Here is a 17,874-nt window from a genome sequence, read left to right as displayed (position 1 = left end):
GCTGTACTTAATATAGGTTTACAATTTCAACTGAATGCAAAGAATGTATTCTGTTTGCATAACCTAATGGCTCTTTGGACATTTGCTATAATCTGTTTCAATGCAGCATTGTCCAACTTATTTTTGACATATCTGTATCTCATATGAAAGTGTGGGAGTGATTTGCATCTTACAATAATGTATTCTATGAGGGCTCCTCTTCCGAGTGCTCTCTGCTATGGGACAAGACAAATCACTTGCACAAAATTACTTTTTAGGAGTACGCATGCTTTTAACAGTCTCCTATAAAGAATGTGGTGTAGCACATTCTTACTCTTACTCTGCTCTACAAACCTCAAGCTGTGGCAAAAATTAGAGGATAAAACATACTAACCCTGCTAATTGAAAAATAAAAAGTCACCTGCAGCATTGCGTTGACTAGTCGTGATCTGTGTTCTGTTATTGTTCTTGTGGTTATTTGTTGCAGGATTCTTGAGGCTCACTGGGTCGATGCACTGAGATGCTATTGCACTGACACAGTGGATCCTGCTGCTCTTCAGTCTCCTGTGTCTGCCAGCAAAGAGGTCGTAGTGCAGCTTAATCTCCCACATCAGGCTCTGCAAGTATCAGAGAGAGAGTAGATTGTAGGGAACTGAAATGATTGTGTCCACACGTATCTCGGAAGGGATACATGATGATTGGAGAAATATGTCTCTGCTCAATAATCTGAGTGTGTTTTAGCTTTATTTTGAAGTGATGTTGCTGTTCTGTCCAACATGCAACGTGCAAACATCAACTAAAATGAATGGATTTCTCTTGGAGAAAACAACGGGCAGGAATTATTGGTGGTCAGCACTGAGTCCTGATAAAAAATTCAGGGCTTGCATTCCACTTTTTTGTTTCCCCAGCCTACTATCAGGCTGAAGCAGAACGTACACAGTAAAGTATAAAGCCCGTGGCTTTCTTGTCCTAGAGCTGTTAAAAGACTGATTGATCAGTTTAAAGCTCCAGCAAGTGTGCCATATTTGAAGAACAGTGTAATCATTTATGTGAGCTTTTATTTGTTGGGCATAGCCTTGAAAGCAAAATACTCCCTTTAATACTCAGTCTCAAATCTTGTGCAGCATGTGCAGTGGTCTAATTCATTGTCAACCATCAAACGGTTACAACACAAAAACTAAGTAGCATAAAATCTTAGCTCAAAGCAGTTTTTTGTTTTTTTTTATTCTAACAGCCTCACTGGTTAAATTATTTTGCTTTTTTTTTTTTTTTTTTTAAGCCTGAGCACCTCTTTTGTAAAAAGTTATTTTTTTTTGCTGATCTGGGATAATCTTTGGAGCTGAGCTGTACAAAGGGGAGGTGTGAGCCTAGGCTGTTTTGTGGATTTTTGCCTGTTAGAAGCTTGAGGTGTTCAAGAATGCTAATAACTAACCTTTTAATACAGGCAAAAGCACGGCGTTAAAAGTTGCCTTAAATCACTCGCAACGCTGTCATTTGCAGGATCCCCCTTGATGGTCCTTCTCGGAGGTTGTTTAGCGCTTGATGTGATAGCAGGAACAGATGCTGCGTGCTGAATACCTGCTGCTTTCCTAGCTGTGATGCTGTCCTGCCGGCAACCTCAGCCTGCCTTCCCCCTCTCATTAAATGTACTGTTTTGTGATGGACATCACAAACCTACGCAGGCGAACTTGCTAAGAGAGACTAAGAAGAGGACGCTGCCTTGGAGCTGGGCTTTCCTAGGGCTGGCCGGAGGGTAACTCACCACCGCGTAGATGGGACGGTTTGGCGGCTGTCAGCAGAGTGAGCGGGGCGGTCGCGGCACTGATCAGGCGTTTCCCGTGGGGGCAGTCGCTTTGAAGTGATTTTTTTCCCCCCCCCCCACAAGTGATTTTTTTTTTTCCACCTACCAATCACGGGGCGTTTCTCCCACCGGGGCTGCTTTGGCAGGCCTGATTCTCCACCCCGAGAAGCGCCGGGCCCGTGGCCGGCTGCCCCGCGTGGGGGGCGGGCGCGGTCCCGCGTGGGGTCGGGCGGCGGCGCCCGCCGGGGCCGCCAGGGGGCGCCGCAGGGCGGGGCGCGCGGGGGCCGGCGGGAGGCGGTGCCGGGCGCGCAGCGGGGCGGGGGGGGGGGGTGGTGCTGGTGGTGGTGATGGGGTCCCGCCGCCCGCAGCGCTGAGCCCCGCCGCCCCCGCGCCGCGGCATGGCCGCCATCATCAAGAAGCAGATCCTGAAGCACCTCTCCCGGTGAGGCCCCCCGCGCCCTCCTCCGGCGCCGCCTGACAGCCCGGAGACGGCGGGCTGGGGCCGAGGGTTGGGGGAGCGGGGGGGGGGGTTAGACCCGGGCTGGGGGTCTGGGGAGGGATAGTTAGGCCTAAGCTTTGAGGCCGAGGGTTTGGGGGGGGGTTCGCCGAGGCTGGGGTGCTGAGGGCCTAGGAGAGTTAGGCCGGGCTGAGGGTCTGCGGGGGGGGGTTAGGCCTGGGCTTGGCGGGCGGAGGGCCTGGGGGGGATGTTAGGCCCGGGCCGTGGGGCTCAGGGCACCGGGGGGGTTTAGGGCCAGGCTGGGGGGCTGAGGGGCCAGAGGGCGCTTAGGGCCGGGCTGGGGGGGATTTGAGGGCCTGGTGCTGAGGGCCAGGAGTTTGGCGGGTGCTTAGGGCCGGGCTGGGGGGCTTTAGAGCGCAGGGATGAAGCGGGGCTGGGGGGCCCGGGGCTGGCCGAGGGGCTGGCCTGCCTTGGCGGGTGCCCTGCCGTCCTCCCCTCGGGGCCGAGCCTGCCGGCCTGCACCCAGCTGGCCGAGGGGAAGCTGCCCTGGGGGTTTTCGCCCAGCCCCTGGCCTCGGTGCCCCCGGCGTCAGCGGGGCGTGCTTTCCTCGGGGGGGGGGGGGGGGCTGCATTTGTTGGCCCTTGGGGGATGATTGCAAGCCGGGGTTGCTTATAATAGCAGTTCCTGTTAGGTTGGTAGCAGGTGAGCATGAATTAAAAACCTCAAGAAATGAGGGGAAAATATAAAAAGCTGGCAGGTACAGAGTCCAGGGACAAGAAAGACTGAAATATTTGGTGATCTGCTCATGCAGGCTCAGGCACTCCTTGTTTGGTTATTTTCAGTGATGTTTTGTCATTTTCAGTGAAGTTTATTAATGGCGTTAAACCTCGCCTCGTAGAAGACCATCTTGCGGTGCTTAGTGAGCAGGACACCGGGATTCAGTAAATACAGGTTTTAGCTGGGGCTCTGCGACTGACTTGCTGGTTGACCTTGGGCAATTTGGGGTGCCTCAGTTTCCGTGTTGTTTGAAGTTGACTGAAGGGAAATTGCTGCATAAGAGCTAGTGGTTCTTGGCTATCTCTGGCCATGGGCAAGTCCTCCCTGTGCATTGCTGAAAGATGAGAACAACATGATGAAATAGGAAGATGGCATATCTTGGAGGATACTGATGCAGGCATGGTACCGACTGCTTTTCTTCTCTGTGCTTTATGAGCTGCAGATGGTCGAGTACTTTTCAATTATACTGACGGAGAAACTCGGACACAGAGCGAGGGGCTTGAAATGACTTAACCCAGGGTTACGTGGTGTCAGCGGTAGAGCAAGGAATTAAAACCTGGGAATCCTGCCTCTCTGTGGCTGTACTGTATCAGCTGCTCTGAGGCTGGCAGTAGTTTGAGAGTTTCTGGAACCTCAGAAGAATCTCTGCAAACTTTAAATGAGCAGTCTCCTCTCTAAAGCGTCTGTCTGAGGCAGTTCTGAGTCACCAGTTGCTCAGTACTCTAGCTTTCCAGGCACTGGACCAAAAAGGAGCGTAATAGAGCCTGCTGCTAGATCTGCTCAGTGCATTAATTTAAATGAGTTTCTGCTAGACCTGACATCACAAATCTCCAAGCTTTCTGTCTCATTCCACCTCAAATCAGCATGTCATATTCATTATGGATTCGGCCTTCTTGTCAGGAGGCACTGAAGTATTTATAATAAGGAGAGGGAGATGACAGCAGTTATTAAGGGAGGCTCAAACAGAGCTAAGCTATATTCCTAGGTACCGCTCCTCCTAGGATTAAAGGATGCATGTGCTGTTCTTGTGTGTAATTCTCTTTTAGACATATATTTCTTTCTTGTCAGCGTCTTTGGGCCTCTTAATCTTTTTGCTTAATTTTGCCGTTCAGTCTTACCTTGCACTGTTACAACACTTTCCTGCTCAAAGTGCCCTGTTTCTTCCCTCTGCTCTGGCCAGTTCTTAATGTTCATGTGCGTCTCTGTGCAGTTCCAGTGAGAGCAGGGAGTCGTGAGGAATTCTGGAGCTTTACCTGTTTTTCTACCAGTACCAACTGGACTTAACTCTGTAATTTGGGGTGGTAGGTCTGATCCTGTCCTGCATAAGTATTATGAACATTTTGCAGTAATGCATTTTGAACACAGTTTGATGTGTAGAAAAAAAATGATGTTTTTACATTCCGGTTTTGTTTCCTTTAAATACCTCCGCTTCATACTCCCTTTGGGTCTCTTTTTCAGCTATGCTCGTTTACCTGGGAGAGCTTTGCTACTGAATCATTAATCTGCCTTTATTTTCTGCTTTCCGTTTGCATATGAAATAATTCCTTGCTCTTTCTGTTATGCCTTAATTTGAAGTCATTTCTGCCTGGGGTTGTTTTTGTTCCTTCTGTATCTGGAAATTTGCAAGAAAGGGATGAGAAAGAGGGGAGGATCAGGGCAATGGGATGGAGTTATTTCATACCAAGCGCTCGGAAACTGTTGTTCAGGTTAAATGAATCGTGTACGCTTCAAATACGATGACTGGTCACTTGCAGTGATCTGTAAAGCTGAGTTTTGCTGTAGGTGTCAGAGCTGAACTATGAGTGTATTTCATAAAGCTTAGCTTGTGTCATGTTTAAATCTTAAATTCCTGGAACAGAAGAATCTAAAAACTTGCTTTCACCATCTGTGCTTTTCACTCTTTTGCCCTATTTTTAGTTTGGAAAAGACAACAGATTAGTTGGTTTCACTTTTTGGTTCTTCTACATTGGCGCATGACTGCAATGTTTGGATTGCAAAATCTGCAGGAGAATGTTTATAAACAAGCATAAAACAGTAATAACTGGAGCAAAGGGCCCTCCGTAGGAGCTGTCTGAAGCATCGACTCTTGGGTGTGTGTTTGCGCTTGAATCTGTTTTGAACTCCTGAGAGGCTACAATAACAGCAGTACTTCAGTTGTACTGTACAACCTGTAATTAGTAATGAAAGTATGTCTGTTGTTTTAAAATAAAAACAAAACCATATTAAAAATCAGTGTGCATATTGCAATTACATGGTGATTTGCCTTTACCTCTTTCTGTTTCTTTTTGCTTGACAGTAGCCCCTTTTAAATTTCTTTTATTAATAATGCTCAGTACAAATGTAGTAGATACTTAATCTCAGTGCATTATAAAGGTGGCCAAACTGCCAAAATTTACTTAATACTTCAGAGCTTGAGTTCTCAGCAGTGCAGTGGAAATCGTTATTGAAATAATTTTTATTTAATTTCATTAGGAAGCTTTTATCCCCTACTAGATCGGACAAGTGATTTGTGATGAAATGATTTCCTTTTATTACACGTGTGAGCTTGCGTAGTGTCCTTATACTCTCACCCTGATAGGCCTCTAGTTGTGCACATTAAGTGATTTCCAGAGGAAATGCACTATGCAATGCTTATGTTTGGAAAAACAGAATAAAACATAGGTGGAGAAAATAATCAGCATAATAGCTTTACTTGCGCTGATTTTCAAGGGCAAATGTGAAAGAGCCACTGGGTGGGAAACCTCTGAAAGAAACAAAAACCAGTTTCCCTAGAAGAGCTGAGGTGGAGTTTTGGGAACAAGCTTGAATGTAGGAGGAGGAGGCGGCGGCCACCAATGTATGTGATTTTTACAGGAGTCTCGGAAAAATGAGAATGACGAGGAACATCAGGTGTCTCTGAACATGGAACGAGAAGGGAAGCAGTGGAGAGCGGGAGGAGAGGGAGAAGTTGGCTGAGGAGTGGTAGTGTCAGCACTATCGCTGAGAAAACACAGAGGAAAGAAAAATATGGGAAATTAGTGGTGTTTGCAGAGGGAAGAGCTGTGCTGAGCCACTAATCCAGGCAGCTGGCCTACCCGATAACAGATGTGCGCAACAAAAATATAGATGATACTGTGCTGCTGGTTTTGTCTTTGCTGGAGCCCTGCTTGTAAAACAGGGTCTGCCGCTCACATGGGCCCTTCTTTCCTGAAGTCATAAAGCGCTTGGGCCTCAGCTGCTGATTCGCACGGTGGCTGGGACGTTATCTGCAAGGTGAGGTGTGGCTACGGAGCAAGACTGGGAATCCTGGAAGAGAGTGAGACGATGTTCGTAGCAAGGTTTTCTGTGGCAGGCACCTTATACTTTGCTTTGCTTCTGTTGGTTGGTTCATTTGCTTTCCTTCTTTCCCTGGTTTTGGAGGTCGCTGAATGACAGGTAACGTTTTGGAGGATACAACTGCTTTGATGAAGTTGAAGCCAAATTATTGCTGGCAGGTGCAAGCCTGTGCAGCCAGGTTTATCCGTGGTGCTATAAATTGTCATGTTCTCCTCCATCCAGATGGCGTAAAGAGGAAGACTAGGTCATGGGAGAAGTTGGCAGAACTGTCTTTCGTAGCACAGTATCTGAGCCACCTTTTCGGATAAGTAAGATGGATTTTAGAAACAACTTAAAAAAAAATCCCTAGAAAACAAGAACAGTTGAATATTGAGTATAGGAGTTGATGCTTGTAGATGTATGTCAAATACACAGCCAGAAGAAACAGCATTTTTTTCATGGAACATTCCCAAACTCCTCATAAACTGGACAGTAGAGCCGGGTTCCCTTTCAATTCACAGTTGTGTAGGCCATATATCCCTTTTCCCAGGCAGGCTTGCCTTGACTCTTCATCTATTTCATTTGCAATTGCATATAATCCTTGTGGTAAATAAAACCACAGCTAGCATAGAGGAGAAAATATCAGGCAAGCCTATAATGTATCTTTAGTTCTTGTAGATCGATTTAAGCAGTTACAAGTATGTGGGTGTCAACAGCATGTGACTAGCCAGGAATGCTTCTGTGGGGCCTGTTATTTCATAACTTTGATCTAAGAATTTCAAAATCCTTTCCTGGCCCTAACAAACGCGTTCAGTCTTACTCCTTCCAAATGGTTATGCTATTTCCATTCTAGGTGCAAGGAATTTGGAACTGGGTACAAAATCCAGAATCGCTCTCTGACTTTTATGTCCTGCCTGTTCTGTAGCATTATTAGATCAGCTCTTCTTTTACAGTCTTGGAGCTGTTTGTGCCTCGATGCTCAAAATTAAGGAGTCTCCTTGCTTCCCCCTGCCACCATCACGCACATGCTCTCAGACTAAGACAGGACAGAGAAAATCTGTTGCACTCGATGGTCATCCTGCTGTTTAGTGATACTAGCTTCTCCAGGAGGTTGGGATGGCAGAAGTGTCAGTGAGATGTGCTATCCCAAGGGGGAACCTCCTCCTCCAGAAAACACAAGGAGAAGAGGCAGAGTGGTTCTTCAGTCAAGAAAATGGCGTTTAGTCTCTGCCGTTCAGGAATTACTGGGATCGGTTCTGTGGCTTGCATTAGGCAGAAGGTTAGATCGCGATATTAGAGATGCCTTACTAGCCTGACACAGAGGGGAGGGGAATTCCCTACAAACTAAAAGCTCTCCCCCCCCCCCCCCCCCCCCCCGTCAGTCCTTTGGTTTCCTGGCTAAATGCTGCAGTCTGGCAATCACTGAAAGAAATTGCAATCTGAATTCCCCAGTCTGTTTACTTCTCACTTCTTCCCCTAAAGTGTTTTGCAGTGTTGCTGCATTTCTCTGATGCTGAGGTGCAGCTGTGGAAAGTGATAGCCGATGCAGTTAGTAAATTGTACCGGAATCCTTCTGATTTATCTGTCAGTTTAAGGCGTGTGGTTGCCACCTAACCCCTCAGATTATTTCCAGTTTCCTGACCTTAGTTCTATAACTAGAAAGCAATGTGAAGAGCATGGTGGGTAGGGAGGAAAGCAAGGAAATCGCATCTAAGAATGGTCTGATGCAGTTACAGAATTATAAAATAGTTTAGGTTAGCAGGGACGTCTGGAGGACCTTTGCCTAAGACAGTGTCTCTTTACTAGAGTTCAGAAAAACATTGCAATTTTGGCTTTAGCCCCTTTAATATCCTCCTTCAGTGATCAGGGAAATTTCTAGTGCTGACCATAATTTGCCTAAAATAGCTGTTGCAGTTATAGGAGATATATAAAACCACAAAGCTACTAGCAGTTAAAAATTGATGATAAAACAACTGTTTTTTTCCATCTGAAAAGCCCAGCTTTTTGGTGCACTTTGTTCAGCCAGGTAATAGGTTTGTTCCCCAGGCGCCTCAGCGCACACAAGTTAGAATCCGGAGCATCAATGCCTGAAAAAAGAAATCTGGTAGCTAAAGCCAAAAATAACCACCCTCAGCAGCCATCACTCAGGTAGTCAACAGCAGAGAAGAGCAGAGGAGGAACGCGGTTGCCTTCTGGCATCACTGGAGAGGACTGGAGTGACACAAGCCTAGCGAGCAGCTATCCCAGGTGTGGATAACCTCCCTGAACCTTTAAGGTGCACATCTTGGTCTTCGTGTAGCTGAGAGCAGCGGGAAAGCTGGGAGGTGTCTGGGAACCACCCGCAGATGGAAGATGACTGCAGCTCCCGAGGAATCGCCCGCTGCAGGATTCTGCTGGGAAGGGTGTGCATTTGGGTCTCGCAGGCTGCTTGGACCATCTGGGGTCTTATACCCAGCTCAAAGGCCATAGATTGCCCCTGGCATTAAGGCTCAGCAGGTCCAACGCTGGACATATGAATTTTTGCGAAAAGATGCAGACCGTCCCTCAGGAAGATTGCTTCCTCTTTATTTATCTGACTAATAGAGGTAAAGGCTTTCTTCCTTCTGAATCGCTAAGGAGAGGCTGACAGACAAATCAGATGACAGGGTTGCTTTGTGTGGCTGTAGGGAAGTCACTTAATCATTTGGTGCCTTAGTTTCCCAAGTTGTTAAGTAGTGATAATCCTAACAAGCCAGGTTGTAGATTGCTCTGAAAATAGACCTGGGAACCCTGGCAAATAGAAACGGTTTTGGGAACAGAGTGAAAACAGTTTGATGCACGAAACTCTGAGCCAATGTATAAGAAAGATTCTTTCCCAGCCTTTGCTGCTATTCTGCAGGCCATCCAGAAGGTCTTCCAAGGTACTTGAGCGCTGAACCACAGATAATAAGTTTGTCTCTTAAATTCTTACGCGTTGTGTATAGCAAAGCATTTAAAACCATGGATGCAAACCCTTCAATATTGTACTTTGGAAATCTCTATCTTGTTAGTACAGTTTTACTGGCCTTTTTGGAAAAAAAAAATTATTTCAATATTGAGGAGTTCTTCGTGGAAAGGCAGATTTCCAGACTACTGTGGGGTAAAGTAATAAGCAGTTACCACTTCTTTGTTCAAGATGGGGGTGGGGAAAGAGCGCACACGTGACGGGACGTGGTGTTTTCCTTTCACAGAAAGTAATCTCTAAAATCAGGGTTGCTATGCTGCAGCTTACCCAAAGAACCAAACCGTCAGTTTTGGGAAGCGTTTATCAGCTGCTGGATGCGAGGTGTTTTCAACTACTTCCACTTAGCTCAAGAGAGAAGCGTGTGCCATTTTTGGAATGCTAAATAGATTCTTGTTGCAGCAAAAATAAATTGCGCTTCAGTAGCTCAGGAGGAAGGCATGGCCGCATGTATCTTCAGGCCAGCTTCTGACGTTCTGCACAGCCTGGCGCCAAGCCTAGCCGAACCTCTCTGCACCACTGTTACCCTGCGGGCTTGGAGTAAAATGTCAGAAAAAGGAGGGCTGTTTGGCATGACTCCTTTTCTCTGCTGGTGTTATTTCTCCTAGACGTCTTGAGCTCTTACGTCCTCTGCAGCTGCTCAGCTGAGTCTGGGCTATGGAATAAACTTTCATTTTTACAGGTTGGAAATAAAATTGCAGATCAGATTGCAAGACAAATAATGGCTTGAAATGTGAAAAGTGGGACTTCTGGCTAGCCTAAAGGAGTAGAAATGCTGTACTTATTTATACGTTTCTTCCTAGTTTTCTTTCTTGTGTGTTATTAATCGCTTGAGGTTTAGGCTTGGGAAGTTCCCTGGCAGCTGAAGAGGCTTTGCATTCCAGGTTTCAGAGCGTGGGGCAGCTGGCATTTAAACTTTAGTGAGCTTCCAGCTGATGGGCTAGAAATAGTAAAACAGTTACTCAGCGAGGGGCGGTGTTTCAGCTCTTCCAAAACCTGTGCCTCTTTTCTTTTCAGATTAACTTGTGGTTTGCTTTACATGTCTGCTAGTACCGGAGGAGTTGACAATGGGTGTGGTGTGAGAAATGCACCTGGTCTGGAGCCTTTGTAATTTTCCGGTTTTCAGAGTGCTATTGAATCGTTTCTATTCAGGATAAGAAAACAGGGGTCCTCAGGGGTGGATAGAGAGGCAGAACTGAGCGAGGAATGACCTGGCAGTTGTGCTTTCTCTCTGGAAATGTTGTTTTCTTCTGCAAGGTTAACTGTGACTTGAATTTCTAAGTCTTTTGTCCTTAGTCATGTTGCATTGCAATAACAATAGTCCCAGAGCCCGAAGAACTAACAATTCACGTGGTCTGGGCGTAGAGAGGCTTTGTGGTGTAAGTGAAATTGCATTTAGCTTTGCATTGTTGAGTGGTCTAGCCTTTTATTCAATGTAGTTGATGCTTGGAAAACCAGAAAGTTGATTATTTAGAGCCAGTGGTAGCATTAAAAAACATATATATGCAGGCATATCAGCGCACTTGATAAGCCAGTATACTAGTTCAGTGCTAAACTCTCCTACCATGTTACCTGGTAACAAGTGGAGGGTTTCTTCTGTAAATTAAGTGGGGCGAGGTCATCAGATTTATTGTACTGGGACCTCTGCGTCCACATAGGAAAATATTCTTAGCTACCAGTATATATAGGGTACGCCAGGACTGTGCAGAGGTGGAGTTACAGAGATGATTTCCATTAATAAAATGTGATGCTTTCCATCTTCTAAGGAATTGATTAATTTGGTATTAATTGAGTTCTCTTTATAAATGGGGAATGGCTTTATACTAATTAGGCTAATATGATACCAACTAGATTAACGCAAAGTGTTGGATGGTATCTAGTACTAATTAATTCAAGGTATTTCGCTTCCTTGTCTGCAAATCTCAGTCTTGGTTGAGTAGTACCATATTTACCTACTAGACAGATCGTTCTACAGTCGTACAAATGCCTGATTTAGTAAATTAGCTTTCTTCACAAAAAGGGCTTTTACTTCTCCTTCCTATGTGTCTTTAAGGCAGCTAATTTCTCCCTTTTTTACAGAAGTTTGGTCACTTGCCTAATTTTATTTCCTCCACAATTATTTTTAAGTTCATTCTCAGACACTTTCCCAAGTTCATCACATGTTTAGTATTTCAGCTTCCGCTGCTATCTTCCTTGAAAGTTTCCCTGTGTTGGAAGTCACCAATCTGTTCTTTACCAACCACGTACCTTTTTTCCAAGCAAACATGATCTTTGGCTCCTGAGATAAAGTTTTTTAATACGAGGAGAAATGTCCTATCACAGAGATTTTTGGATTGTAGAAGAGGGTCCCAAGGGAAATGATGGCGATCCTGTTGCATGGCCTGCCCAAAAGCTAACCAGGCAAGACTTTGGGAAAGATTTTGAGTTAGGAGCAAAGCTATGATGACCAGAATATAGTTCTGTTCCATGTTTAGTTTCTGTCCATCTGCCATAGTTGCTTAAATCACCTATTTGTGTTCCAAATTAAAGCAGGAATTCTTGATCTCTTCCTTCACTCTTGCCCGTGTTAAGGCAAAAAGCCTGCCTGCAGAGGCCCCCCTGTCTGGGGCCCTTAATATTGCTTGTCTCTCTTCAGATTGCAGCTGACAAGTTACCCTCTTCCTGGCTTAATTGTATTTTGAGTGTTTTTTCCATCTGCTGTCTGCAACTGTGGCAAGTATTTTAAGTCATACAGTTATTTGCTTCTGCCAATAGATTGGTCTCGTCACTAAGTAAAATCAAGGACACTGGTGTGCTGCTAATTAGTTCTCATGTATAATAACCATAGTAACCAACCTATTAATGGAAATAAATGTGTTTAGCAGTAAGTGCTGGTTACGTACAATAGACAGTGATTACTGAATAACTGCAGGCAAAGAACTTGAGGCAGAAAATCTAGTTTGAAGAGGTGAACCTGCGGAGGACAAAGTTCTTGTATCACATGGCAGCAAGATAATGAGAAATGGATCTGAAGAGAAGTTTTATGATTTCAGATGTTTTTCCTGACATTAACTGTCTGTGTATTTGCTCGGTTGCAGACAGTGCCGCCAGACAGCTACGAATGTGAGTGTAACTTTATTATTTATGATTATAGCTTGGCTTCAGGCCAGCAATCAGATTTGGCCAAGCTCCCTCTTGCAATCAGTGGGTTTGTAGCCTCTGGATGTACGAGCTGATGAATTGGGCAGCAGCCCTCTGAGTAGTGAAATCATTCTTTGATGTTTTTTCAAGTAGCTGACAGAGCAAATAGATTGACTCTCCTGTGCCTTCCCCACCTAAAAAATGAAATGAGACTTTAGAGTGAATCCAGTCATGATCCCAGAAACTGCCCAAGAAAGCTGAGGGCTTCCATAAAGAACATGGTTCTTTTAGGCCAAATCTGAAGGAAGCCATTGAGGTATAAATCATCTGAGTGTTGTTAGCTTAGGAAAGAGAGACCTTCAGTCTGCTGTGAAATTAGGATAGTGCTGTTAACAACTGTATCTGTCTGGTTCTTGTGAAAGTTGATTGAAAGCTCATGTCATTTAAAATGGAAAGAAGCCACAGAGAACGGACTGTAGGGAAAACTTGTCTCCGCAGACCTCCAAGTTAGGGAGGAGCCTTGACTTAACAGGGCTTTTCTAGCTGTGACTGTTACAAGCATCTGCCTTGTGTTTCCCGTTGCCTTGACTGTGAATACAGCAAGACATTTTTAGCTACTTGTAAATGTTTCATTGATGCTAGTGATTCTCAAGGTCCATTTAGCTGTTATGCAGCAAATCGACCTCTGGCTAGCAGACGTTTTAGGAGATGCAGTGTCGCCCACGGTATCGTTGGTGGGGGTGCACGTGCGCTCGTGCAAGTGTACGCAGATGCAGATTGCCCTTGTGACTCTGCAACGACAATTCCATGGAAGATGGGAGAAAGTGTTCTGGTTTGACCTTTTCGTCATGCTAATCCTGGCAGGTTCAAAGGGAGTTGAAACCGGTAACCTCAAAGGTTCAATGTTGTGTCTTCTGTTAGAGGGTTTTGCAAAAAAAGGAAGTGCATATATCCCACACAGCCAGTTTTCCTAATAGCTACCAAGTATTTTCATTCACTTTTCTCCAAGCCAGCAATCCATGCTGCCAAAAATGTTGCTGTTGATGAGTATGAATGGAGCGAGTCTGCCAAGAAACATCTAAAATTGTGTCTGCTCTCACTGCTTTTTCCTTCCCCTGAGCGATCAAAGCAGCTTCTTTCAAGATATAAAGATAAAAATATGGTATCTGTAAACTTCCCGACATCACAAGCACGCTTCATCCGTTCCCCTTTTATAAGCCCCAGCTAACATGCATTGCCGTCCTATCAAAATGTCTCAAACTTGAAGGCTATTCCATCTGAAGATCTCGGATCCCTTTACGGAGAAAGAAAACTGAAAGAGAAGCAGAAACTGAGAGCAGTGGAGCTGGTAATAGGCTTAAGTTGAGGAATGTTGACTGTGCGGTTTCAAGGAGAGAATTTGTTTCAGTTTTATATTTTTTTCTCGTTATGCTCGCAGCTTCTCTTGCTCCATCTTCCTTGGGGTCTGCAATCCTTCCCTCCGGGGTAAGGAACTGCATATTTTGGTTGGAACTAAAATGCCTCATGAAGGGGGGTTCTTCTACTGAGCCTGGTAGTACTGTGGTGGTTTTCCTATCTGTTCTGCAGCCTTTCCCTGGAGATGAATACGAATTATTATTTGATTTTAGCTAGATCATCTTTCATATCGCTCTCTCCATCGATGTCTGGTTTCATAGCTTTAGCTTCCTTTGGCTATGACAAAGAGGTCATAGCCATGCCGTCTGCTGTGTGTTTTGTTGTTGGTGGTGGTTTTTTTTTTTTTTAATGCGCCTGCACACACTGTGTAAAAGTAATTTTCCATTTTGGATCTGTCCTTATACCTCGCTTCTGCATTACTGTACCGTTCAAGACAGGCTTCCCCATCCAGCGAGCTCGCGCACCGGGACACGAAGTGCAAACCTTTACAGACATTCGGGACACCCCCATCTGTATCTGTCCCTCCAGCAGACGAGCCGCTGCCGAACGTAGCGCACTGGAGCGTGTTATCGCTTTGTACAGAGACTGAGAAGCAGAGTTGAACTGGGCCTCCTCCTTGTGTGGGTTTAAATTAGAGGGCCTGTGGTTAAAGGGAGGAACGAGTTTAAAGCGAACACGTCAGCTTCCCTGCGTCAGCCGGAGACACCAACAGGTGTGTTACAAACCTGGCCGTTTATCAGCTGGCAGTGTGTGCCTTGGGCTCGGCTCGGGGAAGGGAGGTGACAACGTGATGCATACAATACCTGATTCAGGCTTCTGTGGCAGCAGGAGACCCGGTGGTAGCGGGGATCAAGGTAAAAAGAAGTAGTAAGGAAACTCACAGCTGTCTGTGCCACCCGCTCCTCTTAGGACTTGCCCTGTCAGTAGGGCAGGGTTGAGGTCAGTCAACCATCGGGTTCTCTCCTAACAAACCATTCCTTTTGGAAAGGGAGTTTTTCCTCCAGGAGTTGCTGGGTTGCCTGACCAACAGCTGTTTCTCGCGTTTCAGCCAGTTTTGTACTTCACTTTGTCCTGCCACAGTGGCTGCGTTTGCTGCCGTTCCAGCAGCATGGCTCTGGTTCCTTCTTCCCTCTCCTCTTCTCAGCTACCGGCAGGGCTTTGCTCAAGATGCCCTTTGTGCCTTTCAGAAAGAAGTAGCCCATGCTGCTGGGGCAGGGAAAGGAGAGAGAGAATGGCAGCGTGTGACTAACTGTGAGCCTAATCCTGCTTAGCTGGACAATGGGGTCTTTCTTTTTCCTGTGCTGTCTGACTGCTGCGCAGAATTGGAATTAGCAGGGAAGAACGTGTGAAATAACCTCCAGCTTCAGTAGCGAGTGCATCACTTGGCCGAAGCGTTCAACTTTGAATCCTGTGACCTTGGAGCGTGCCGATGCAAGCTGCCTCGCGCCCCTGGCTGTGTCCCCTTTTGCGTGGAAAGGTCGTTTTAGGAGGCGGTCGTCCTGGCGAGGTGTTGGCAACACATGCACAGCCCCTGTGGTCTAGTGCCCTCTGAACCACCTGCCCCGTTTCCTTAGGGCCCATGATGTTTTCAGTGAAATCAGATATTTTCGGATTTGCCCCAGAAGCCTGGGCGCTCCTACTGGAACTGTTTCATCCGTTGCATTTAAATCTCTAGCACACAAGGGATCAGAAGATACCAGGCTGTATGCGAGGGAGAGGAAAACAACAGAACCTCTTGGGAGGAGGCGTTGAGAGTAGAGAGAGAAACAGCTGCTGGTGGCCAAGAGGAGAGGAGGATGGGAGCTTGGACTGACCGCTAGGGAGGGAGTTTGGTTGTGTGCTTGGACCTGCTGATTGAGCAGTGTGCTCGTCTGCGAGACTGGTATTTAAAGAGACAGCCATTTAAGTACTTTATTAGTGATCTTTTACTTTCCCGTGTCAATAAATTTGAAAAGAATCAAGAAAATCGGACTTTCCACCACTGATCTGGCACCTGTCAGGGGAGTGAAACTGCTTTCCGTTGCGCATGTGGCTTTTTTTTTTTTTCTTTTTTTCTTTGTTTTTGTCCTAGGGCAGTTCTGCTGGTTCAGTTTCCCGATGCTTTAGAAGGAATTTTCAGTTTCTCAGACATGGATTTGATTTAAAAACACCTCCAAGTGTTAGAGTGTACGAGGCATTTTTTTTTTCTGGAGAAACCAAGATGCCTTGGGTTTAAATATGTCGGAAAAGGTTTAACAAAGCAGCAAGCAGGTTCCTATACTTAAAATAGCTCCCTTAAAGGTAAAGGCTTCTTTAGTCTCAGCAGCTTCGTTGAAGGTTGTTGTTAGACTCTCTTTTCTTTCTTCTCTTGTAGGTTTACTAAGAATCTCTCTCCAGACAAAATCAACCTGAGCACGCTGAAAGGGCAGGGGCAGCTGACGAACCTGGAGCTGGATGAAGAGGTGCTGCAGAATGTGCTGGAGCTGCCCACCTGGCTTGCCATCACTCGGGTCTACTGTAACAAGGCGTCTATCAGGGTGAGCAGAGGAGGCTGCTCTCGTTGCGTCCCCAAATGCAGCAGAGGCCTTCCAGTGACAGCTTGCATTTGTCATCTGGGAATTTCTGATAAAGAATCACAACGTGATTCAATCCACATACTTGAAACCCTGTGCATTGGCTGTGAGACTTGCTAGTTTAATACCGTAAGATAGCCGTAGCAGGTCTGACCAGAGTGCTTCCTTGCCAAGCATTCTGCCTCTGACAGTGGCCACCAGCAGATGTTTGAGGATGGGCAGAAGCACAGGGGAAGTATGCTGTAGTGCTTTCCTACCTTCAGGTGATTTGTGACACAGGGACATTTTAAGCCAGCGGTAGTCCCTAATGAATTTCCATGAATTTGCCCGGATGTTTTCTGAACCTACTGATTTAATATCCAAAGCAACCTATAAATGCGTCTGCTTTTGCTTGTTTCAAGCCGGCGTGTACTAGCTTTATTTGATAATCTGCTGGTTCTGTTACTGGAAGAAGTGGTGAAAAGTCATTCCCTGCTCACTGCCTCCATGTCACTTAGGATTTTACAGACCTCCCTGTTTGGTTGTTCCCTCCCATTTCCCTGCTGTTTTGACAGCTGAGGAGTTTTCTGTGTTTTCCCCCATCCCCACTGACTTATCTTTTAATGCTAAAGAAGGAAAAGTCATACAGACCTCCAACAGGAGTAGGAAGCAGAAAGAAATGGAGTGCAGTTCTCTGAAAGCCTAAGTATGCTGTAAAGTATTGTAAAATAAACTGAACTAAAGTCTTAATTGTTGAAAACGTGACCCTTAAGACATGTGTGAATGGTGCACGTGAAAACCTGCACTCTCTGCACCCTCTCAGCCTTTATGCCCACAGTTACCCAGATTACATGCGTAATTGCTGAAATTGCGCATGCACTTGCAGTTACACTTTTGCTCGCTGAACCCTCTTATGAATTTTCCTCCTTGTGCTTTTTAGAGCAAGACATTGATTTTTTTTCATTGGATATGAAATGCCAGATTGTTTAATCTCGGTTGATACTCACCATAGTTGCGTTACATTAATGCAAAAGTGTGTAGTGTATGGAAGAGACTTGCTGCAAAAGAAGTATGGTTCTACTCTGCCAAGTGACGTTAAAAATGAGCCTTACTCATCTGATCTGCTCTGTGTGTTTTTTAGTCAGATCTGCTTAATTTAGTAACAAACACTTGTTCTCCCTCCTACAAGAGCTGCAGAATAAGTATTGCTTTGTGAGAATAAAATGGATCTTTTGGTTTGTGCACAATCTTCAAGAGAGTTACCTGACTTCCAATAACAGCAGCAATTAAGTGTAAACTCTTTTAAGGACAACAGCATTCCCCATAAAGGAATAAGAAAAATCAGAATTTGAACTGCAGAACATCTTTTGCTGGTGGCAACATGTGAGATCCAAAAGCTAAGCTGGATTTATAGGGCTGGCAGCTGGAATGTCTTTTCACTTGTCAACGTGAGCCTGTTTGACCTGGATTCGGTGAGACACGAATGGGTTGTTACTGTGGTCATTTCTTGGAGCAGAAC

The 17,874-nt window shown here is 45.6% G+C and overlaps 1 protein-coding gene across 3 annotated transcripts in view; it reads left to right on the top strand.

Annotated features, from left to right (window-relative positions):
• The first annotated feature begins 435 nt into the window (after window positions 1–435).
• BLTP3A (bridge-like lipid transfer protein family member 3A) overlaps window positions 436–17,874 on the top strand; it is a 38,472-nt gene continuing 21,033 nt past the window's right edge. For 2 of the 3 annotated variants that reach the window (XR_693655.2, XM_009671838.2), the window contains exons 1-3: window positions 436–563; window positions 1,480–1,732; window positions 16,178–16,340. Coding sequence is in view for 2 of the 3 variants with exons in the window: in XM_009671838.2 (XP_009670133.2) it covers window positions 1,578–1,732; window positions 16,178–16,340 (318 nt within the window). In the remaining variant the exon portion in view is untranslated. Of the gene's footprint in view, window positions 564–1,479; window positions 1,733–2,070; window positions 2,223–16,177; window positions 16,341–17,874 lie in introns of those variants that run through there. The other variant, XM_068918321.1, reaches the window with a different exon arrangement.

This window comes from Struthio camelus, chromosome 24, assembly GCF_040807025.1.
Source record: "Struthio camelus isolate bStrCam1 chromosome 24, bStrCam1.hap1, whole genome shotgun sequence".
Classification (NCBI taxonomy): domain Eukaryota; kingdom Metazoa; phylum Chordata; class Aves; order Struthioniformes; family Struthionidae; genus Struthio; species Struthio camelus.
The sequence above is the reverse complement of the archived record's forward strand: the minus strand, read 5'-3'. Positions and strand labels throughout refer to the sequence as shown.